General features: G+C 46.0%; 5 protein-coding genes across 5 annotated transcripts; 4 read left to right on the top strand and 1 right to left on the bottom strand.

Moving 5' to 3' along the window:
• Positions 1 to 341: 341 nt before the first annotated feature.
• CTRU02_213029 (cellulose-binding protein) lies at positions 342 to 1,879 on the top strand (the record flags this gene model as incomplete). The annotated part of the gene is made up of 2 exons (XM_036721592.2): positions 342 to 665; positions 740 to 1,879. The coding sequence occupies 2 exons, from the start codon at positions 342 to 344 to the stop codon at positions 1,877 to 1,879; spliced, it is 1,464 nt and encodes a 487-aa protein (XP_036586761.2).
• Positions 1,880 to 2,626: 747 nt separating this feature from the next.
• Positions 2,627 to 2,968, top strand: CTRU02_213028 (uncharacterized protein; the record flags this gene model as incomplete). The annotated part of the gene is made up of 1 exon (XM_036721591.2): positions 2,627 to 2,968. The coding sequence occupies one exon, from the start codon at positions 2,627 to 2,629 to the stop codon at positions 2,966 to 2,968; it is 342 nt and encodes a 113-aa protein (XP_036586760.2).
• Positions 2,969 to 10,179: 7,211 nt separating this feature from the next.
• CTRU02_213027 (retinol dehydrogenase) lies at positions 10,180 to 11,097 on the top strand (the record flags this gene model as incomplete). The annotated part of the gene is made up of 1 exon (XM_036721589.1): positions 10,180 to 11,097. One exon carries the CDS (start codon positions 10,180 to 10,182, stop codon positions 11,095 to 11,097), a length of 918 nt encoding a protein of 305 aa, XP_036586758.1.
• A 368-nt stretch (positions 11,098 to 11,465) lies between these two features.
• CTRU02_213026 (d-lactate dehydrogenase) lies at positions 11,466 to 12,937 on the bottom strand (the record flags this gene model as incomplete). The annotated part of the gene is made up of 2 exons (XM_070205962.1): positions 11,466 to 12,230; positions 12,281 to 12,937. The coding sequence occupies 2 exons, from the start codon at positions 12,935 to 12,937 to the stop codon at positions 11,466 to 11,468; spliced, it is 1,422 nt and encodes a 473-aa protein (XP_070060355.1).
• A 9,441-nt stretch (positions 12,938 to 22,378) lies between these two features.
• On the top strand, positions 22,379 to 23,879 carry CTRU02_213025 (uncharacterized protein; the record flags this gene model as incomplete). Its single annotated transcript, XM_036721586.1, has 5 exons — positions 22,379 to 22,582; positions 22,625 to 23,112; positions 23,170 to 23,234; positions 23,351 to 23,403; positions 23,457 to 23,879. 5 exons carry the CDS (start codon positions 22,379 to 22,381, stop codon positions 23,877 to 23,879), a joined length of 1,233 nt encoding a protein of 410 aa, XP_036586755.1.
• Between the last annotated feature and the right edge of the window lie 154 nt (positions 23,880 to 24,033).

The following is a 24,033-nucleotide window of genomic DNA, read 5'->3' as shown; positions in this document are numbered from 1 at the left end:
ACATCCTTGGATTTACCCCTCGCATAACGTTCGTCGGAGCCTCTGACTGCCTATTCCGTCGATAACAGGTTGATGAGCGGGAACTGTAGATTTTAGCGCCAAGAATTAGAGTTTGGCCCTTTTAAACGAGCGGATAACCGTCATTTTAACTCATAGAAGTGAGCCTGAAGCTTGGAGACTAACGGCGACGACGACGACGACAACAACAACGACAACGTTAATACCACTCGACGCCCCAAAACATCAGGCCGAATTACCAAATCGATCCCGAGTCAATCCCCAAGATAAACCCGGCCAGCCATCCTACTACAATAGACTCAGCGAACAACCCCCCGCACAATATGGCGCAATCTACAGCTCAAGGGACAGCAGCCCTTACGCAATTCCCTTCGAAGCCTAGAGTTTTTATCTTGACAGATATTACCAACGAGCCCGATGACGCCGAATCTTTTTGCCGTTATCTTACCTATTCCAATCAGTTCCGCACAGAAGGTGTTGTCGCCGTTACATCCACATGGCTCAAAAACAAGGTTGCGCCGCAAAATCTCCATGACATCGTTGATGCCTACGAGAAGGTCGTCGATAACCTCAATGCCCATACCCATTCCGGTTCTCTATATCCCTCTGCCCAGAGCGTGAGGGACCTCATTAAGTCTGGTCCTCCTGTGAGTCACAAGCTGTCCCACTTCATGCGGATTGTCTCTTCACCGTCCATTTCCTGACTTGGTCGCATGATTAGGTGTACGGCATGGAAGCTGTCGGCGACGATATTCCTCTCAGCGAAGGTGGTGAACTGCTCCTCGAGCGACTTACATCTTCTGACACCGATCCCCTCTGGGTTCTGGTATGGGGTGGTGTGAATGTGCTTGCGCAAGTCCTCCACAAGATCCGCGACCGCCCAGACGCTGCCGCACTGCGTCAGAAATTGCGAGTCTACACAATTTCCGACCAGGACGACTGCGGTGCTTGGATTCGCCAGCAGTGGCCCGAAATCTTTTACATCTGTTCCGTTCATGGCTGGAACCAATACCAGTGCGCCGCATGGACCGGAATCTCCGCCCCTTGCTCCGGTGACCAAGGAGGGCCCGACGGCTCCAAGGTGACACATGAATGGGTCAAGGAAAACGTCCAAATCGGCCCGTTGGGAGCGGCCTACCCAAACTTCGAGTTCATAATCGAGGGAGATACACCCACATTTCTTTATCTGATCCAAAACGGCCTTGGTGTTCCCGAGGAGCCAATTTACGGTTCTTGGGGAGGGCGCTATATTCCGGCCAATGTCAGCTCAAAGGGCCTTCCTGCAAGAGGTCATTTTGCCGATGCTATTGACACCGTTATTGGTATTGATGGCAAGCCGCACAGATCGAACCAGGCCACCATCTGGCGCTGGAGAAACACTTTCCAGGATGACTTTGCGGCACGCATGCAATGGACCTTGACATCCGATTTTAGCAAAGTCAATCACCACCCAGTTCTTTCAGTCAACGGCGACCTTGGTTTGACACCGATTCATGTCGACGCCGACGCAGGAGGTGTTGTTTCATTCGATGCATCCGAGAGCTATGACCCTGATGGTGACAAACTTAGCTACAAGTGGTACCAGTACCGCGAGCCTAGTTCGCTGCAGACGTATCACGGCCTAGAGGTCTCTGATCTTGAAATTAAACCACTGAATGAGGAGAAAAGCAAGGTCGAAGTTGTTATTGCTCCGGCAGAAAAGTCGTGTTTGGTGTTTAGGGAAAAGATTCCGCTTGAAAGGGGTCTTCCCCTCCACTTGATTCTTGAGGTTCAAGACAGCGGCTCGCCTCCTTTGACGAGCTATCGTAGAATTGTTATTCAGCCAATCGACCGAAACTTCAGCTCTAGAAAACAAAGCTAAATTGAGTTGAGGGTTAATGGTAAAACAATAAAAATGCGTATCATGTTCGTTCGAATAACCAATCACGTGGGTCTTTGAGGGCCTTACCTCAGGGAGAAGCAACGTTTCAATGCCTACACAAGTTCGGCTTGCAAGATCGCCATGGCTAAAGCACAGTCAACACAACCCATCACACGCAGGTTAGATTTTCAGCCGAGAAGTTTCCGAGAAGCTCCCGAGAAGATGGCTAGAATGCATGGGTAAAGCTATCCCTGCTGAAGAAGATTCTTTGTGAAGCTTGGTTGACACTTTTGCCCTTCAATTGTAATAAATGATTTCCTTTAAAAATGTGTATTTGTGCTCGATAAAAACGACTGCCAAACAGCAAACAGAACAAAGAAGCAGGCCTCAAAATATTTGTGAGCCAAGGGGTCAATCAATTAATCTCGGTTTTCGCTTCTGTATGCATTTTCATCCCCAAGTACAATAGCCCGTAGAGCCGCCGATGAATGGAGTCGATGAAGACACTCCGTTAAAGCAACATATTTTAAGTCTCTGTCAGGCGCTTCAGCAAGACTCCTCGCCGCATAAAACCCTTCCAGCTTGCTCCCAGGCTTATAGAGATTTACTGTCTTAGCAGCCGATTGCAGCTCATGATTCCCAAGATTCAGCCATCTTTTCCAGTGCTAGCCTCAAACTGAATCTTCACTGCGATACCCACTCGGTCAGCACAGCACTTATATTCACACAAGCCACAACACTCTCAGCATGAGGTTCAAGTTTCTCCAAGCAGTCGCAATTTCACTCTCAGCGATACCACTGTCATTGGCAAAATCAACAGCCTCCTGCAGACAGTACAACTATCTTGTCGCTTTCCAATATACAATCAAAGCGCATAATGTCCCAGACGCTCCGAAGATGTGCGGAGATTTCTGGACAGGCCTGAACCAATTCAAGCATTCGTGTACCGTATCAGTGCCCAATTGCGAGAATGTTGACGGCGTACTGAACCTGAGATTCATGACAGCTTCAAGTTGTAACGCGGGAATGATAGCCTCGGCGTGGTGGGAGGCAACCAAGAATAAATATGGCAACATCCAATGCTCTTAATTGGCTGTTCAAACGAAGGGTTTCCGGATAAGTTCTCTTTGGTTTCTGCCTACAACTTTACTCGTGGCCAACAGCTGCAAATATGGTTTTCGGTGGCAATTCAAATTCGTTTTTCTTCTTTTTTTCTGTTTGTTTTATTTATATAATTTCTTTTTTTGGTGTGTGCTTTGTTAGTTATTATCTTGGTAGCTTGGGTTCAAGTGACCTGCACCGCGAGTTTTCTCTTCCTTGGAATAATGGTATGTGTTTTCTCCATAGACACGGCATAATCAACGATCCTTTCAACTATCTCTGTTTCTTGGAGTTGACCCAGAATGACATTGAGCTCGAACCCGATGCCAAAATCAAATAACAGAGTGTGTTGACTTAGTCAAAATTACCCATTCGATTGCCCAGAAGTTCGGCTAATCTTATTTGGCACAACGGCAACACGTCGCCCTTCATTGTTAAAGCCAGCTCTTGAGGAGGAAATAGCGAAATGTTGGTACTGATGCCGTCAATTTCTTGTTGTCTATGGTTGCCCAACACAAAAATTACCCCACACTTTGCTTTTTGTCACACGGACCACTGCATATATCGGGGCATGCATTCAACCCATGCACCCGGCTATTGTTTCCCATATAAAACTAACGGGGATGTCATTTTGTGCATGAAAACCTTCAAATCGGTAATTACCGAATAGACGGTTATATAATCAACCCAATAACCCCTAGACAGTCTCTAAGGAATGGAAGCATCTTTTTTTACCCCATAAGTGGTGGGCAAATTGACTGCGTGACAGTTATGAGCCCAGTACCTCATGGTGACAATTACCAATTGAAAAACCGACTTCCAGAAGGGAGCAGTTCAGACTTATGCCATAGACAAGGGCACTCAATTGACGAAGTTACCGACCCATGAGACTTTGGCAGTCAAGTCCACCAAACAAAACATCAATTCCAATCACACAAGGCTGAACGTTGAAGTGTTGAAACATTCAATCACAAAAGAACTTCTGGTCATCAATTCATATCATCAACACTTATCAAAAAATCACAAAAAGTTCATCTCAACTCAGGGGGACTTACCACATCTGAGGAGTTGAACCCAGGACTCTTAACTTGAACCTTATATAAGTTCATGCTCGACCATACCACTGATACGCAGCCAGGAGGGTTGGAATTACGAAACGGAAGAGACACCTAGTTGCTCATTTTATGCCTCTGAAAGCTTCGGGCAGATAAGACGAACAGGTGGTTCACTTTATAGTCTTCGTGTAACGGAACCGATAAGACTTTTTACAAATTGCGAAAACTCCACAACCCTGAATTGAACCCACGAAGGGGAGCTTGCCAGTCTTACGGTCCTTGCGAATAGCTACAAGTTGGGTGGCTAGACCAACTACACTAAACGGCAGGTTCATTAGACAGGGGGGGCGTCTTGCGTTTTGTTGAGAATTGAGGCGTTGAGATTGGCTATATACCCTCAAACCTCTAGGCAACAATCGACAAAATCACCAACTTGAAACAAGAAGTGTCTAGTCACGAACTCAATCTTGGCCACGGCGAAAAACCAACTGCACAACGATCAGAAGAAAGAGACCAGTTCTCTTTTCAAGAGAGATCATGAATTCAACTACGGAAACTGCAAAATACACACAGCGGCTACAGACTAACAGCGACTGGAACCACTGGTTCAACAACTTACAGATGCTGGCAAACGTTCATGAAGTCTGGGACTATGTGAATCCAAAAGGAACCAAGATTAATACTAAGCCAAGATTGGAATTCCCAGACCCAAAAGACCTCAGACAAGAAGAACGAGCAAACTATAGCAACGTTATCAGCTATGGAAAAGCTATCTATCAAGAAGAAAAAGACCAATACAACCAGGTTCGGCGAAGTCTTCTAGAAATTCACAGTTGGATCATGAACACTGTAGCAGCCACTTATATCAGCCAAGTCAGCAAGGAGCAAACAGTCAGGGATATCATAAAAGCTCTTGAAAAACAGCTAGCGCCAGACAACTTTGGGAGACAACAAATGGTATTGGAAAGATATAACAAGCATATGCTATCAATCAAAAGAGCAAAACTTGGAGGATGGCTCATAATCTATCGAGAAATCATGGATGAAGCCCAAACAATCGGAATCCCTGCTCTCAGCGATCCAGTTACTCAAGTCTCTGAGTTCTTGAAAGCAGTCAAGCAAATTGCACCAGATTACTACACATCTGCCTCTTACGACTTCACAAAGCGATACAAGGATGACCCAACCTACAGTTCGATCAGCAAGACTGCTGGAATTGAGCAAGCTAACGATTTCCGCAGTTGGGTGAGAACTTTCCACCCAGACTGGCTGAATGCTGCTCCATTAAAAGACACGAGTTTCGCTACTTGGCAAGGAGAAAACGAACAAGGAATAAAACAGGGGGCAAAACGAGAGCAAAAGTGTGCAGCTTGCCCAAACGAAAGTCACCGATTTGTTGATTGCAAACATGCCAACCCTAAGAAGCGAGGCCCAAACTATCATGAAGATAATCCAGAAAATAAGAAAGCACTAGAAAGATTGAATAAGTATCTCCAGAAGAAACCACACTTAAAGAGAATAGTTGAAAAACTACGAAAAGGGGCAAGCGATCAGCAGTCTCAAAAGTCCCCAGATCGAGCAACATCTTCCTCAAACTGGAGAAACACTACACAATCATCATCCCACTATACTCAAGAAGTGTCTGATAGAGAAGGATCACTCTCATCTTTCGTCACTATCGTCAATCAAGGAGAAGCAAGTCTCTATTCAGGATTCCCACTGTCAGACAGTGTGATAGTAGACTCAGGAACAGGATTCCACATCTGCAACGACTCCTCAAGACTTCATGATCTCGACTACACAGTCACAAAAGACTTCACCACTGGAGGAGGAGATGTACATGCAATTGCGAAAGGCACAATGATCATCAAACCAAACCAAGGCGGCAAATCCAACAACAAGGAGATCAAAGTCAGAAATGTATGGCTTGTGCCTGGATACCCAACATCGCTCCTTGGGACAGAACCGCTGAAGCAAAAAGGGATCATCTTTACAACAGGAATACCGGGTCTTATCGACTCAAAAGGCAGACTTCTATTCAAAACACCAAACCGATATGGTCAATACATTATTGAAGCTGGCCCAGCTCTGCTGAACAATACCTCGTTCAGCAATACCGAGAAGACTGTGAGATTCAGCCCAACCGTAGAAAGGAAACCAACCAAAGGTTTTCAGTCAACAAGACAACCACTCCCAACATCATCAGCAGAAGCCAAGTTGTGGCATGAGAGACTTGGTCATCCAGGCGCTGAGGGACTGGAACAGCTACTTAAAACAGCTCTTGGGATACAGATAAAAGGAATCACAAAAGTGGAATGTGATGCCTGTGCTGTTGGGAAGGCAACTCGCCAAATTTCCCGCAGAAACCCAGACCATTGGCCAACTGCTGTAGGAGATTATCTATCTCTCGACTTCTTTACACTTAGCAAAGCATACAATGGGGAGAAGGTAATCCTGCTGGTCAGCGATGGCTGGTCAGGGTTCTTCTGGATAAGAACTCTTCGTACTCGAAAGGAGGGACTACAAGCTATGACAGAATTAGCAGCATACCTCGAGAGACAGTGCTTTATCAAAATCTCTATTCTACGCCTAGATTGGGAGGTTGCTTTACGCAATGCGTTTGAACTATGGGCAGCTGTGAATGGATATATGATTGAAAGATCAGCTGAGTACACTGGTGCTCAAAACCCAGCAGAAAGAGCTGGAGGTGCTGTGTTTATGATCATGAGAGCACTTCGATTTCAATCTCGCTTTCCTGAATTGATGGCACCAGAGCTGGCAAAAGCAGCAGTTTATCTGTCAAACAGATTGCCTCGAAGACGCCACAAGTGGCAGACACCATTGGGGTTGGTCAACACTTGGCTGAACTCTCATCAACAGTCTACCCACAAGAGGGCTGAAAAGCCACAACTAGCACACTTGAGGCGATATGGCTGCAGAGCTTACCCCTTGACACAAAACTACAAGAGAGGAATAGAAAAGTCAAACAAAACTGCGCCAAGAGCTCATATTGGCTATCTATGTGGTTATGACAGCACAAATATCTACAGAATCTGGATCCCAGCAATAGGAAAAGTCATGAGAACTAGAGACGTTACTTTCGACGAAAACACGCTGTATGATCCAAGGATTGAGGATACCAGCAAGTTAAGCCAAATGGAACTTGAATTCCAGTTCACAGAAATGGATATCCTATTCATAAATCCAATTGAACAAGACCTAGACACAGCTGGCTGGGATGGAGAAGATTTCAGCGATAATATTACCGGGCCACTACCCGCCTCGAATCCAGCCGCTCAAGAAACAACACCGGCAACACCGATGCAGGAGAAAGAATCAGGGGATTTTCAATTACCTACACCCACTTCTCTATCACCAACAGTACAGCTGTCAGATTCTCAAACAACTGAGGGGGTGAGGGAGACTCCAGAAACTCCAGAAGTATCGCCAACTCTAGAACAATCGGATCAAAGTGAGACCATAGAGGAAACCTCAACAGACCGACTCGAACTACAACAGACACCAGTCATAGAATTGGAACCAGAAGAAATCATACCACAAGATTCCTCCACAGTAATCCCAAACATAGCGAGAAGGGGAAGACCTCGTGGCAGCAGAAATCACAACATCTACAATCGATCAGCCCCTCTTGGTCAAACAAATCAACAGCCACCAGAAGCAACAAGATCATCACAAAGACTGAGAAGAGCAAGAGAATCCCACTTCACACTGCAATCTACGGATACAGTAAAAGGAAGAGATCAATGGGATGCATCAGCAGATGATTTAGGCAATCCACACCAAAAGACACTTCCACCAGTTCCAAAGAATTACAGTGAAGCGATCAAACACCAATACAGTCACAAATGGATTGCTGCAATGAATATTGAGAACAGATCACTATGGCAAATGGGCACGTTTGAAATGATTGATCTTGGCAATATTGATCAAGACACTCAGCGAATTATCCCATTGAAGTGGGTATTCACATATAAGGGCAGCAAAGGATATCTCAAGAAGTTCAAAGCGAGGATCTGTGTTCGAGGAGATCTCCAACCGACAAATGAACTAGAGACCTATGCCTCAACGCTTGCTGGTATATCGCTGCGAAGTCTCATGGCAATTGTGGCGAGATTTGACTTAGAGACTCTTCAATTGGACGCAGTCAACGCATTTACACATGCCACAATTGATGAGGAAGTCTATGTTTGGTTTCCTCCAGGATTCAGACAAGAGGGATACTGTCTTGCCCTGCGAAAAGCACTATATGGATTGAGACGAAGCCCACTGCTATGGCAAAAGAATCTGGAGAGATCATTCAAGAAGCTTGGCCTTATCCCACTCCAAGAAGATGACTGTATCTACACCAATCAATACTTCATAGTATTCCACTTTGTGGACGATATTGGGGTTATATACCATAAAAAGCATGAAACCAAAGTAAAAGAAGCAGTTCAACAACTCAAAAAGGAGTATGAAATGAAAGATATGGGAGAATTGAGTATCTTCCTAGGAGTCAGAATAATAAGAGAACGAAAAACCCGTCAACTATGGATGAGTCTCGACAACTATATATCTAAGGTCACTGAAGAATTCAAGATCAGAACCTCAACCAAGCGACGCCAAACACCTATGGCAATAGATAACCTGGTCCCAAGTCCTGGTCAGGCTACGCCAGAGGAAATCAACTACTATCAACGGAAGGTTAGATCAATCAACTATGCTAGAGTGATTAGCAGACCAGATATAGCTCGAACAAGCTCGAGACTAGCAGAATTCCTATCAAATCCATCTTCTGAACACCAGAAAGCAGCATATGAATGCTTACAATATCTTGAGGACAACAAATACCTCGCTATCGAGTTCAACTGCAAAGGGAAAGGAGTCCTCTACTGCGCCTCAGACGCTTCATTCGCTGATGACTCTGTCACTCGAAAAAGCACTCAAGGATATGTGATGATGCTATTCGGAGGTCCAATTCATTGGAAAGCAGTCAAACAACGAAGAGTAGTCACTTCAAGCACAGAAGCTGAGCTTGCTGCTTTGACAGCAGCCACAAGAGAATATATGGCAACCATTCGACTCATGGAACAATTGAATCTCCAATTAGATGATAAATACATCATGCAATGCGACAATAAGCAAACTCTTCGACTATTGATTGCTGAAAGACCCCAAGCGACTAGCAAATTACGCCATATCAATATCAACAACTTATGGCTTCGCCAGGAATTACAGAAGGGATCAATTGACTTTCAATGGGTTCCAACCAACGAAATGGTGGCAGACGGTATGACTAAAGCAATGCCAGCCCAAAAACACAACCACTTTATCGCCCAATTGGGTATGGCGAATATTGAACATTTGATCGAGAAGAACGCAGTATGAATCTGGAATTTGGTAGTAAGTATACGGAGTTCTGAATAGTATCATTTCTGTATTTGAATGAGAATACAGAGAATCAACCTACAACAGGTTGCCTCTCTGAGGGGGTGTGTCACACGGACCACTGCATATATCGGGGCATGCATTCAACCCATGCACCCGGCTATTGTTTCCCATATAAAACTAACGGGGATGTCATTTTGTGCATGAAAACCTTCAAATCGGTAATTACCGAATAGACGGTTATATAATCAACCCAATAACCCCTAGACAGTCTCTAATGAATGGAAGCATCTTTTTTTACCCCATAAGTGGTGGGCAAATTGACTGCGTGACACTTTTCTAACCTTTTTAGAGTTCCGCCACACAGCGGCGGAGCGACTCAACCCCAGTCGTATCGGCAGAGAGCCGGCGGAGTTCGGAGCGGCCGGAACATTTGCTAGTAACCTTTGACGGAGACCCGCGCTGTGGCGCAAGTCCGCCGTCGGACTTAGGCCACGACATTCACGTATCTCCATGTCTGTCGGGTCCGTGTTTTAGACTTTGGACAAGGTTTCACCAATCTCCTCTTTGTCTCCCTATTCTTTGATTGGCTCTCCGGTTTTTCTTATAAATATTAAGCATAGGTAGTCGCAGTTTTGGGCTGTTCACCATTTCAAAAATTGCAGCAACACCGATCACAAACAGACAAACTTGATATTAGGCCTTTTTACCAAGTCAAAACCTAGATTATCAAGTGCCTATTTTGCAACTCTCAACATGGTCAACTTCGATGTAAACAAGGACATTCCTGACCTTTCAGGCAAGGTCATCGTCGTCACTGGAGGCAACATCGGCCTCGGCAAAGAGACCATCACGCAGCTCAGCAAGCGCAATCCAGCAAACATCTACCTTGCCGCTAGGAATGAGTCCAAAGCTCTGGCTGCTATTGACGACATCAAAAAGAAAGTCCTCAACGCTGCACCCATCACTTTCCTCGAACTCGACCTGACCTCTTTTGAGAGCATCAAGCGCGCAGCCAAAGAGTTCCTCTCTAAGGAGCAAAAATTGCATATTCTCATCAACAACGCGGGCATTATGGCCTGGCCTGCAGATACAACGAAGGAGGGATATGAGATTCAGTTTGGCACAAATCACATGGGCCATGCCCTCCTCGTTAAACTCTTGCTTCCCGTCCTGACAAAGACCGCAAAGTCTGACAAAGACAAAGACGTACGCATTGTCTCACTCTCATCAGCTGCAGAGGCGTGGCCACCAAAGGACGTGTACAATTTTGATGAGCTCAAGACCGACATGGCCTCCACGAGTACTTGGGCGCGCTACGGTGCCTCGAAGCTGGCCAATATTCACCACATCCGCGCTCTTGCCAAGAGACATCCAGAGCTACGCTGTATCGCCGTTCATCCAGGAGTTGTTAGCACAAATCTCGGAAGCGGACCACTTGCCAGCTGGCCACTTTTTAAACCACTGTTCTACATTGGGTCATGGCTTTTTACAACGTCTGTCGAGAACGGTGCCAGAAACCAGCTTTGGGCTGCAGTCAGCCCGGAGGCTCAAACTGGGGTGTTTTACTGGCCTGTAGGCTTGACAGGGAAGGATTCTAAGCCCGCCAAGGACGATGAACTCGCCGAGAAACTGTGGGACTGGACCGAAAAGGAGCTGGAACCTTACGTTTGATTTCTCAAAGTCGTTCAAGCCTAGCGTAATGTTAATAATGGAGTGTAAGAATATATGTCACTAGTCTAATTATATATGGGTTTAATTTTCTTATAAATAGTAACGGTAACATCATGATATAGAATGAGTGCAATCCGTCAAGTCTACAATTTGACCCAACAATCCAAGCATGTTTTTATGACTGGAGAAGAGTATGGTTTGTAGCGCCTAATGCACACAATCCCAGGAGGATTTGGTTCAAAGTCATCGTACTAAGACAAGTATTATTGAGTTTTTACTAAACTAGGGAGTAGTATAATTACATGCAGGGTTGAGCACCTCCAGGTTACATCGCAACCCTTTACTCCCGTGTTGTCTCAATGCAGGTTCTATCCAAGATTGAAGTTCGGGTACGCATGATTGAAGACGTTCCTTGGATCAAATTTCATCTTGATCTCCTTCACTCGTTTCCATTTCTCCCCGTAAAGATCCTCCGCGGTCTTCTCCCCCGGTGGGTTCGTAGCTGGGTAGCCTCTTTCCAGAACCGTGTCCTTGCCTAGTGACCGAAGCTTTTCAATCAAAGACTTGCTCCAAGAAGACGTCTCCTCAGCGTATTCCTCAGAAGGATACTGATAGGAGCAGGAGAAGTAAGAATGGTTCCGGTCAACGAAGCAATTCGGCGGCATCTTGGTTGAGTCGATATCCACCATCCCTCCCCACGCAATATTTGGGCCCAAGGTCTTTGGCATACTCTCAGCAGCGTCAATGATCGTTTCCGTAAGCGCATCATCGGGCTCGGCAGTGGGAAGACGCGCTAGGAAGCAGTTCCGCTGGCCGCCTCCCATGGGGAGAGGTGAAGGCATCTGCTCCTGGCGCACCTTATCGGGCAGCACGTCCACGGTGGACATTAGGAGAGGCGGGGAATTATCTTTCCAGGTCTGGAGCACCGCCCTGCCCTTTTCGACATCTGGACCTGTCCATGTCCACATAACGCTGAAGACGACTCCAAATTGGGGTTGAAAGCCAATGAAATGGTGGACTGTGAGCTGTTCAGGATACGGAAGCATAGGTGCGGCCTCAAGATATGCCTTGATTGTTCCCCTAATGTCGGTAGATTCGAAAACCAGCATGCCGCCAAGGGGCTTTTGGGCCAACTATTAGCAAATAGAAGACGTTGTGGCGAAATTCACCCAATGTCACTTACATCGTACTTAGGGTATACCTTGATAGTCAAGCTCGTGATCACACCTAGGTGGCCACATATGCCCCTGATACCCTCTAGCATCTCCTCATTTGCAACGACCTGTTCGCCGTCCGCATTCACCAGCTCTGCCCCAATGACCTGCTCGATTCCCATTCCGTAGAGATGGGTACTAGGTCCATAACCACCGTTTGACATCCAACCCGTGTATCCAATAATCCAGGTATTTGCCGCGGGCGTCATTAGGCCGACTTTATCGAGAGCGATAGTCAGGTCTCTATGAAGTATTCCACCTCCAATAACGGCTGTTTGACGGTCGTCTGCTACTTCAACACTGTTGATATCACGCATATCGATCACAACCGCATCCTGGGCTATGCTACGTGCCCAGAAGTCGTTACCTCCTCCGCGGATGGTGAACCCAAGACCGGCATTCTTAACCCACCGTATAACTCGAGCCACTTCCGAACCGTTTCGAGGCACGGCTATGGCTGCGGGCTTGATGTGATCGAATCCCAGGGCTCCATCACGCAGCTTGCGGCGCTTAGCGTAATGCTCGGATCCAGGCAGTAGTAACTGAATAGTGGAGAGGCCGATTCCGTTCTGCTCCTCCTGAAGGAGGGAAATCAGTTCTTCTGTAATAATGCCTTTGTTCGCCATTTTATGATGAATATGTGTGATGGGATAAAAAGAACTATCAAAAAACCTGAAGCACAGGAATAAGCTCAACCTTTTATTCGCTTCTTGCAATGCTGACAGGATCTGTATCCTAGTAACTTCGTGCCAATCGAAGTTCAGATATATAAGCGGTCTCGTTTGGCTTGCACAATCCAACATTCTACAATTCTCCAAATTGCAGTTCTTCCTTCCGGTTCCATGGGATGGAGCCTTACTGCTCATGTCTTTGTATGGGTAACTGTAGGTTTCACAGGGGGTGAAACGGAATTCCGTTCGTCAATAACAAATAACAGTAAATTGGTTCTAATCGATGGTTCATGATAGTTGAAAGTGGTGTTGTTGACTAGAAGGTGGGGATATTTGTCACGCAGTCAATTTGCCCACCACTTATGGGGTAAAAAAAGATGCTTCCATTCCTTAGAGACTGTCTAGGGGTTATTGGGTTGATTATATAACCGTCTATTCGGTAATTACCGATTTGAAGGTTTTCATGCACAAAATGACATCCCCGTTAGTTTTATATGGGAAACAATAGCCGGGTGCATGGGTTGAATGCATGCCCCGATATATGCAGTGGTCCGTGTGACACACCCCCTCAGAGAGGCAACCTGTTGTAGGTTGATTCTCTGTATTCTCATTCAAATACAGAAATGATACTATTCAGAACTCCGTATACTTACTACCAAATTCCAGATTCATACTGCGTTCTTCTCGATCAAATGTTCAATATTCGCCATACCCAATTGGGCGATAAAGTGGTTGTGTTTTTGGGCTGGCATTGCTTTAGTCATACCGTCTGCCACCATTTCGTTGGTTGGAACCCATTGAAAGTCAATTGATCCCTTCTGTAATTCCTGGCGAAGCCATAAGTTGTTGATATTGATATGGCGTAATTTGCTAGTCGCTTGGGGTCTTTCAGCAATCAATAGTCGAAGAGTTTGCTTATTGTCGCATTGCATGATGTATTTATCATCTAATTGGAGATTCAATTGTTCCATGAGTCGAATGGTTGCCATATATTCTCTTGTGGCTGCTGTCAAAGCAGCAAGCTCAGCTTCTGTGCTTGAAGTGACTACTCTTCGTTGTTTGACTGCTTTCCAATGAATTGGACCTCCGAATAGCATCATCACATATCCTTGAGTGCTTTTTCGAGTGACAGAGTCATCAGCGAATGAAGCGTCTGAGGCGCAGTAGAGGACTCCTTTCCCTTTGCAGTTGAACTCGATAGCGAGGTATTTGTTGTCCTCAAGATATTGTAAGCATTCATATGCTGCTTTCTGGTGTTCAGAAGATGGATTTGATAGGAATTCTGCTAGTCTCGAGCTTGTTCGAGCTATATCTGGTCTGCCAATCACTCCAGCATAGTTGATTGATCCAACCTTCCGTTGATAGTAGTTGATTTCCTCTGGCGTAGCCTGACCAGGACTTGGGACCAGGTTATCTATTGCCATAGGTGTTTGGCGTCGCTTGGTTGAGGTTCTGATCTTGAATTCTTCAGTGACCTTAGATATATAGTTGTCGAGACTCATCCATAGTTGACGGGTTTTTCGTTCTCTTATTATTCTGACTCCTAGGAAGATACTCAATTCTCCCATATCTTTCATTTCATACTCCTTTTTGAGTTGTTGAACTGCTTCTTTTACTTTGGTTTCATGCTTTTTATGGTATATAACCCCAATATCGTCCACAAAGTGGAATACTATGAAGTATTGATTGGTGTAGATACAGTCATCTTCTTGGAGTGGGATAAGGCCAAGCTTCTTGAATGATCTCTCCAGATTCTTTTGCCATAGCAGTGGGCTTCGTCTCAATCCATATAGTGCTTTTCGCAGGGCAAGACAGTATCCCTCTTGTCTGAATCCTGGAGGAAACCAAACATAGACTTCCTCATCAATTGTGGCATGTGTAAATGCGTTGACTGCGTCCAATTGAAGAGTCTCTAAGTCAAATCTCGCCACAATTGCCATGAGACTTCGCAGCGATATACCAGCAAGCGTTGAGGCATAGGTCTCTAGTTCATTTGTCGGTTGGAGATCTCCTCGAACACAGATCCTCGCTTTGAACTTCTTGAGATATCCTTTGCTGCCCTTATATGTGAATACCCACTTCAATGGGATAATTCGCTGAGTGTCTTGATCAATATTGCCAAGATCAATCATTTCAAACGTGCCCATTTGCCATAGTGATCTGTTCTCAATATTCATTGCAGCAATCCATTTGTGACTGTATTGGTGTTTGATCGCTTCACTGTAATTCTTTGGAACTGGTGGAAGTGTCTTTTGGTGTGGATTGCCTAAATCATCTGCTGATGCATCCCATTGATCTCTTCCTTTTACTGTATCCGTAGATTGCAGTGTGAAGTGGGATTCTCTTGCTCTTCTCAGTCTTTGTGATGATCTTGTTGCTTCTGGTGGCTGTTGATTTGTTTGACCAAGAGGGGCTGATCGATTGTAGATGTTGTGATTTCTGCTGCCACGAGGTCTTCCCCTTCTCGCTATGTTTGGGATTACTGTGGAGGAATCTTGTGGTATGATTTCTTCTGGTTCCAATTCTATGACTGGTGTCTGTTGTAGTTCGAGTCGGTCTGTTGAGGTTTCCTCTATGGTCTCACTTTGATCCGATTGTTCTAGAGTTGGCGATACTTCTGGAGTTTCTGGAGTCTCCCTCACCCCCTCAGTTGTTTGAGAATCTGACAGCTGTACTGTTGGTGATAGAGAAGTGGGTGTAGGTAATTGAAAATCCCCTGATTCTTTCTCCTGCATCGGTGTTGCCGGTGTTGTTTCTTGAGCGGCTGGATTCGAGGCGGGTAGTGGCCCGGTAATATTATCGCTGAAATCTTCTCCATCCCAGCCAGCTGTGTCTAGGTCTTGTTCAATTGGATTTATGAATAGGATATCCATTTCTGTGAACTGGAATTCAAGTTCCATTTGGCTTAACTTGCTGGTATCCTCAATCCTTGGATCATACAGCGTGTTTTCGTCGAAAGTAACGTCTCTAGTTCTCATGACTTTTCCTATTGCTGGGATCCAGATTCTGTAGATATTTGTGCTGTCATAACCACATAGATAGCCAATATGAGCTCTTGGCGCAGTTTTGTTTGACTTTTCTATTCCTCTCTTGTAGTTTTGTGTCAAGGGGTAAGCTCTGCAGCCATATCGCCTCAAGTGTGCTAGTTGTGGCTTTTCAGCCCTCTTGTGGGTAGACTGTTGATGAGAGTTCAGCCAAGTGTTGACCAACCCCAATGGTGTCTGCCACTTGTGGCGTCTTCGAGGCAATCTGTTTGACAGATAAACTGCTGCTTTTGCCAGCTCTGGTGCCATCAATTCAGGAAAGCGAGATTGAAATCGAAGTGCTCTCATGATCATAAACACAGCACCTCCAGCTCTTTCTGCTGGGTTTTGAGCACCAGTGTACTCAGCTGATCTTTCAATCATATATCCATTCACAGCTGCCCATAGTTCAAACGCATTGCGTAAAGCAACCTCCCAATCTAGGCGTAGAATAGAGATTTTGATAAAGCACTGTCTCTCGAGGTATGCTGCTAATTCTGTCATAGCTTGTAGTCCCTCCTTTCGAGTACGAAGAGTTCTTATCCAGAAGAACCCTGACCAGCCATCGCTGACCAGCAGGATTACCTTCTCCCCATTGTATGCTTTGCTAAGTGTAAAGAAGTCGAGAGATAGATAATCTCCTACAGCAGTTGGCCAATGGTCTGGGTTTCTGCGGGAAATTTGGCGAGTTGCCTTCCCAACAGCACAGGCATCACATTCCACTTTTGTGATTCCTTTTATCTGTATCCCAAGAGCTGTTTTAAGTAGCTGTTCCAGTCCCTCAGCGCCTGGATGACCAAGTCTCTCATGCCACAACTTGGCTTCTGCTGATGATGTTGGGAGTGGTTGTCTTGTTGACTGAAAACCTTTGGTTGGTTTCCTTTCTACGGTTGGGCTGAATCTCACAGTCTTCTCGGTATTGCTGAACGAGGTATTGTTCAGCAGAGCTGGGCTAGCTTCAATAATGTATTGACCATATCGGTTTGGTGTTTTGAATAGAAGTCTGCCTTTTGAGTCGATAAGACCCGGTATTCCTGTTGTAAAGATGATCCCTTTTTGCTTCAGCGGTTCTGTCCCAAGGAGCGATGTTGGGTATCCAGGCACAAGCCATACATTTCTGACTTTGATCTCCTTGTTGTTGGATTTGCCGCCTTGGTTTGGTTTGATGATCATTGTGCCTTTCGCAATTGCATGTACATCTCCTCCTCCAGTGGTGAAGTCTTTTGTGACTGTGTAGTCGAGATCATGAAGTCTTGAGGAGTCGTTGCAGATGTGGAATCCTGTTCCTGAGTCTACTATCACACTGTCTGACAGTGGGAATCCTGAATAGAGACTTGCTTCTCCTTGATTGACGATAGTGACGAAAGATGAGAGTGATCCTTCTCCATCAGACACTTCTTGAGTATAGTGGGATGATGATTGTGTAGTGTTTCTCCAGTTTGAGGAAGATGTTGCTCGATCTGGGGACTTTTGAGACTGCTGATCGCTTGCCCCTTTTCGTAGTTTTTCAACTATTCTCTTTAAGTGTGGTTTCTTCTGGAGATACTTATTCAATCTTTCTAGTGCTTTCTTATTTTCTGGATTATCTTCATGATAGTTTGGGCCTCGCTTCTTAGGGTTGGCATGTTTGCAATCAACAAATCGGTGACTTTCGTTTGGGCAAGCTGCACACTTTTGCTCTCGTTTTGCCCCCTGTTTTATTCCTTGTTCGTTTTCTCCTTGCCAAGTAGCGAAACTCGTGTCTTTTAATGGAGCAGCATTCAGCCAGTCTGGGTGGAAAGTTCTCACCCAACTGCGGAAATCGTTAGCTTGCTCAATTCCAGCAGTCTTGCTGATCGAACTGTAGGTTGGGTCATCCTTGTATCGCTTTGTGAAGTCGTAAGAGGCAGATGTGTAGTAATCTGGTGCAATTTGCTTGACTGCTTTCAAGAACTCAGAGACTTGAGTAACTGGATCGCTGAGAGCAGGGATTCCGATTGTTTGGGCTTCATCCATGATTTCTCGATAGATTATGAGCCATCCTCCAAGTTTTGCTCTTTTGATTGATAGCATATGCTTGTTATATCTTTCCAATACCATTTGTTGTCTCCCAAAGTTGTCTGGCGCTAGCTGTTTTTCAAGAGCTTTTATGATATCCCTGACTGTTTGCTCCTTGCTGACTTGGCTGATATAAGTGGCTGCTACAGTGTTCATGATCCAACTGTGAATTTCTAGAAGACTTCGCCGAACCTGGTTGTATTGGTCTTTTTCTTCTTGATAGATAGCTTTTCCATAGCTGATAACGTTGCTATAGTTTGCTCGTTCTTCTTGTCTGAGGTCTTTTGGGTCTGGGAATTCCAATCTTGGCTTAGTATTAATCTTGGTTCCTTTTGGATTCACATAGTCCCAGACTTCATGAACGTTTGCCAGCATCTGTAAGTTGTTGAACCAGTGGTTCCAGTCGCTGTTAGTCTGTAGCCGCTGTGTGTATTTTGCAGTTTCCGTAGTTGAATTCATGATCTCTCTTGAAAAGAGAACTGGTCTCTTTCTTCTGATCGTTGTGCAGTTGGTTTTTCGCCGTGGCCAAGATTGAGTTCGTGACTAGACACTTCTTGTTTCAAGTTGGTGATTTTGTCGATTGTTGCCTAGAGGTTTGAGGGTATATAGCCAATCTCAACGCCTCAATTCTCAACAAAACGCAAGACGCCCCCCCTGTCTAATGAACCTGCCGTTTAGTGTAGTTGGTCTAGCCACCCAACTTGTAGCTATTCGCAAGGACCGTAAGACTGGCAAGCTCCCCTTCGTGGGTTCAATTCAGGGTTGTGGAGTTTTCGCAATTTGTAAAAAGTCTTATCGGTTCCGTTACACGAAGACTATAAAGTGAACCACCTGTTCGTCTTATCTGCCCGAAGCTTTCAGAGGCATAAAATGAGCAACTAGGTGTCTCTTCCGTTTCGTAATTCCAACCCTCCTGGCTGCGTATCAGTGGTATGGTCGAGCATGAACTTATATAAGGTTCAAGTTAAGAGTCCTGGGTTCAACTCCTCAGATGTGGTAAGTCCCCCTGAGTTGAGATGAACTTTTTGTGATTTTTTGATAAGTGTTGATGATATGAATTGATGACCAGAAGTTCTTTTGTGATTGAATGTTTCAACACTTCAACGTTCAGCCTTGTGTGATTGGAATTGATGTTTTGTTTGGTGGACTTGACTGCCAAAGTCTCATGGGTCGGTAACTTCGTCAATTGAGTGCCCTTGTCTATGGCATAAGTCTGAACTGCTCCCTTCTGGAAGTCGGTTTTTCAATTGGTAATTGTCACCATGAGGTACTGGGCTCATAACTGTCACGCAGTCAATTTGCCCACCACTTATGGGGTAAAAAAAGATGCTTCCATTCCTTAGAGACTGTCTAGGGGTTATTGGGTTGATTATATAACCGTCTATTCGGTAATTACCGATTTGAAGGTTTTCATGCACAAAATGACATCCCCGTTAGTTTTATATGGGAAACAATAGCCGGGTGCATGGGTTGAATGCATGCCCCGATATATGCAGTGGTCCGTGTGACAATATTCCCCCTTGGCCTGTCACGTGGGTCTGGGAGGCTTGGGCCTCTCAGCCTGGCGGGCGTGTGGCTGGAAGTGCCACACGACTCCGTATTCCAACTATCGCAACAGTAACACTACCCTACACGACCACACATATGATGGTTGGGGAAATCTAGCACTTAACCAACCAATTCGACGGTATTTTAATTTCAACTACTGTCTAGAATTTGACTTTGGGGGCTTTCAGAATCTAGACACCTTGGATATCTTTTGCATTGATAGATGTTGCACCGCAGTTATCTCTAGACACCAGGCATGACCAGTCACACAGATAGCTAAAACATGGATACATATCCTTAAAGGCAACTAATAAGTTGATTATTTTCGGTCCCTTTTTAGTGCTTATAACCGCTGATGTTCTGCGGAAGCTTACGTGTAACCACCAATCCTTCCTTACTTATGACACCGTTTAATAGTTTGCCAGCAGGCACCTAGCACTAGATAGACCACTCATTTTACCTACCAAGAAATGAAAAAATCCGCTGGTTTTTTAGGAGTAACAGACGACGACAATGGATTGATATGTTCAGAATGCTAAGTTCCAAAGGTTTGGGTCATGCTGCCGCCGGTGTTGGCGAAGATCCATTATATGGCTTTAGCCAAGTCCAATTTTGTGTACGCGGGGGGAGACCAGAAAAGGGGATAGAACAGGCAAGGCGAATGAACACCGCAAGAATCAGGGTTGACGAGCAGGCCAAGTTTCCGATACAACCCAGACACGTGAAAGACATGTGGAGGATCAGACAAAATGGTCAATAGTTGAGAACTGACTCACAACCTGGCTCAAAAGCCTGACACATTGTACACGATGCGGCCATTTAAGTCAGGTGCGGGCAGATGTCACCTAATGTGTCTGCAGAAACAATCCAATACATTGTTTCTGACAATGGGCCCTGTAAGCCAGTTGCTAATGTGGAGTTTTTACGAAGAATTGCGAGGCTTCGAGTAAATGCGAGCTCCACGGGCTTGTGTGAGCATCTACACTAGTACAACACGGAAAACGCTTGATAGCTTGACCGGAGCAAATATGCTCCACCAGTACAGGTTTCAGGCATTTCTCGGCTGCCCCATGTCTGCTCATCTATTACCATGTTCGTCGATGTAAATCCCATCTCTTCCGCGTGGCACCCCACGTGCGGCAGTTCTAGACTTGGCGCAGTAGGTTGACGCTGAGTTACTTCCAGACACCCGAAGGATTTGGTTATCAGTCTGCGTATTTCAGTGCCATTGCGAAATTGGTCAAATGCTCCTTCGCTAATGCGTCATGAGGACGACTCTTATTCGTTCTGTTGACGATGTCACCCTGGCAGTGGAAACCCCACAATCTCCGTAATCTGCGGTCAGTAATGTGTTATTTGAAAAATGGAACCGGCAGGGCTTCCGGCCGCTGTCCATCCGCACTTGACACCCACAAAATCTAGGTCTTTAGTGGTTAAAGGCGCTGGCTGGCGCTATCAGATGTCGATGGTGAAGGAGTACTATCCTGATTTTGATGCCAAGTTTATTCAAAGACACATGCACAAGAGTGTTTATTTCTTTACAAACGCCTTTGCTCTACACTCCGAAACTGACGCAGGAAATCCTAGAGGCAATTTCTGCCTTTAGATTTCTTTGATACGTAGATGGTGGATGGGCGAAGTCTTCGGCAGCGGGGGTTGAAGGAAGCACGGCAACGATCCCAGGCCCGGCTCTCGGACCTCGCAGAGTACAGCAAATCTGGAAGTTGTCATTGGTTGGCCGAAGCAGATCCGAAGACATCTAACAGCGCCACCGCCGTGTGAGGCTCTATCTCCGTTCGGTTGGACGAGCCACGGAGAAATCTAAAAGGCGATGTCACGGCGATATACGATTGCCTTTGCCTTGAGTGGCTATCAATAACAACTTACCAGGATGGTACGTCGTACTACTTTATGCCGGCAACTTAGCGTGTTAAAGTCTGATGGTAGTGTAGGCGCGTCTGGTGTACTCCGTATCAAGAACATCCGAGTGCATCCGGGATACACCGTAATAAACGAGGAAATCCTCAAGTGAATCTTACCTCTGGTGAAAAGGTTTCAGTTCAAGACCCTAGGCATCTCATGTTAGTATGCCACTTACCCATGTCGACTTCAGGGCAGGATGTGAAATATTTCTGGAATGGGGCTACCATTCACGCTCTTTGTAAGGTAACTTGCAGTAACCCCTTTCTCGTGGCGGCCGAAAGAGGAATACTGACGAAATCAAGACTGTGGATAATCAAAAACCGTTGAAGAAAAAATGGTCCCCGACCCGTTGCTGACACCATGCAAGGCGGGTCAGTTTCTCGAAATCTTGGACAAACCTCCATTGCCGGGCATGTGCTTTGACCTTGGGTGGATACCATGAAATGGCACCCTTGTATTGATGATGGTGATCCCCTTGGCCCTTCGTTTGACTTAGTCCAGGGTCAGTTGAAACTATCCACTGAGGGCTTCGGTGTGCCTTTGTTGGGTTAAGGATCGACCTGTCAAGCGATGTCACCGCAGGTGGTGGGTTCGGACATGAAGCCCCATGAACCTGCTAAGCAGTATTTCACGCGGCGGTTTTGTGAGTCCTTCAAGGAAAGGAGAGGGAAGTCTGGTCTTCATTGCAGTTCCCCAGATTCAGTACTACTGATCTTCCGCTTCCTCCAGATTGACTCGTGGAGGTGTAGGGATGGACATATGAACCATAAAGGTTTATTTGTCTTCGCCTAGCTGCATCCAAAGTCGAGTCTCTTCCGTCTCCTCTCCTTCGTTGTCCCTATTCAAAGTCAAGAACGTAGAGACGATGATAGGACCGGGCGGCGAGGCGCCCATGGTGTTGGGTGTCCTTTGGGGCCTGACTGGCATGACATTATGCTTCGTCATATTGCGCCTTTGGACGCGATTGGGTGTTCTTCAGGCCTACGGCATGGACGATCATTTCTTTAACTTTGCTTTTGTAGGTGTTTCCGATGATGGCATCGTTTCTGTATCAAGCAACGACGCTATCGTGAGCAGCTTCAAGTAGACCTCTAACAGATTGGCTCCACAGGTGCTTTTCGTTGCATACGACGTTATGATCACTGTCGCCTCATTCTATGGATTTGGCAGAAATATTTCAGAACTCGAATCACCACACGACGTCTCCCACGCGATCCTGTTTGAAGCCATCGGCCAGACCATCCTTGTCGTCGGCACTGTCGTCTCCAAGACCTCTCTCGCGTTGTTCCTCCTCCGCCTCGTGACCACTCGTCTACATCAGTTCATCATCCTCGTTCCGGTCATCATCCTTGGGCTCTTTGTGGTGATCTCGCTCGTCGTCTTCTGGTTCTCATGCAAACCAGTGGAATTTCTCTGGAACCGATTTCTCCCAGGTGGCACATGCCCGATCGACCCGGGCCCAATTTCAACGGCTGCCGGAGCTTGGAGTGTTGTTGTCGATTTCTGGTATGCCATCACACCATGGGCGTTGCTCTGGAACGTCCAGATGGCCAAGAGAGAGAAGCTACTCATTAACATCAGTATGAGTTTGGGTGTCATGTATGTCTGCTTTCTCGCCAGGAATTTCGCCGTCAATGGAAACTAATCGACTTTCAGCGCCGGGGCATGTGGAATCCAGAGAGCACTGGAACTAAAGAATCTGGGTAGCACGAATTTTACAAGTAAGTTGCATAACCCGAAACCAAGCTGGTCGTTAGACGGGTATTTCATTGTGCCCAATAGATACCGTCCTGCGGATGTTTACAGCAGCCTACTAACATTTGAATCTGCGTTTTAGGGGATACTGTTGGTTTGATTGTATGGCATGCAGCTGAATTAGCCGTTACAATGGTAAAATTGTCCTTCGATCTTGTCCGGGAATCAAGTACTGATATCTTTTCCAGGTGTGCATCGGCATTCCTGTTTGCCGCCCCTTGTTCAAGGGTTGGCTAAACCTATGGACATCACGAAACGGAAGCAAGCCCACTGGGCCATACACGAAGGATATGACCGGATCGAACGGCAACTTCATGATGCGGACGATTGGCGGTACTGACTACACGGTTAGAGTTGGACTGAAAACGCCAGAGTTGGACCTGGGAGGGCGCGCCGGCGAGCGCAGTGGTTATGAAACGAGCGGTACCGAGCGTTCTGCAAAGGTTTTTGGCGACGATAACAGTGTTGAATCCATCTTGGGGCCTGAACTAAGGCAGGGCCAGACACGCGATGGACACACACGGGGATGGTCCAACGGATCAGCGAAGGGGGGCAACCATGACATTTGGGTCAAGTCCGAGGTTGTGGTTAAGTCAACGGCAAGGGATTGAAAGGAAACGGTTTTCAACTTTTGTTTTGGGGTCATATCTTTGCACAGGCGAAGTCCCTCCCGGAGATCAGGCGCATGTAGTTTTGGCTGATCAGAAACACCAGTCATGAAATTGAAACAGCACAAAATCTCCGCCAGCGATCTTTATCGGCCAA

The sequence above is a fragment of the Colletotrichum truncatum genome (assembly GCF_014235925.2).
Source record: "Colletotrichum truncatum strain CMES1059 chromosome Unknown Contig_0009, whole genome shotgun sequence".
NCBI classification, from domain to species: domain Eukaryota; kingdom Fungi; phylum Ascomycota; class Sordariomycetes; order Glomerellales; family Glomerellaceae; genus Colletotrichum; species Colletotrichum truncatum.
This window is presented reverse-complemented; position numbering and strand designations above follow the sequence as displayed.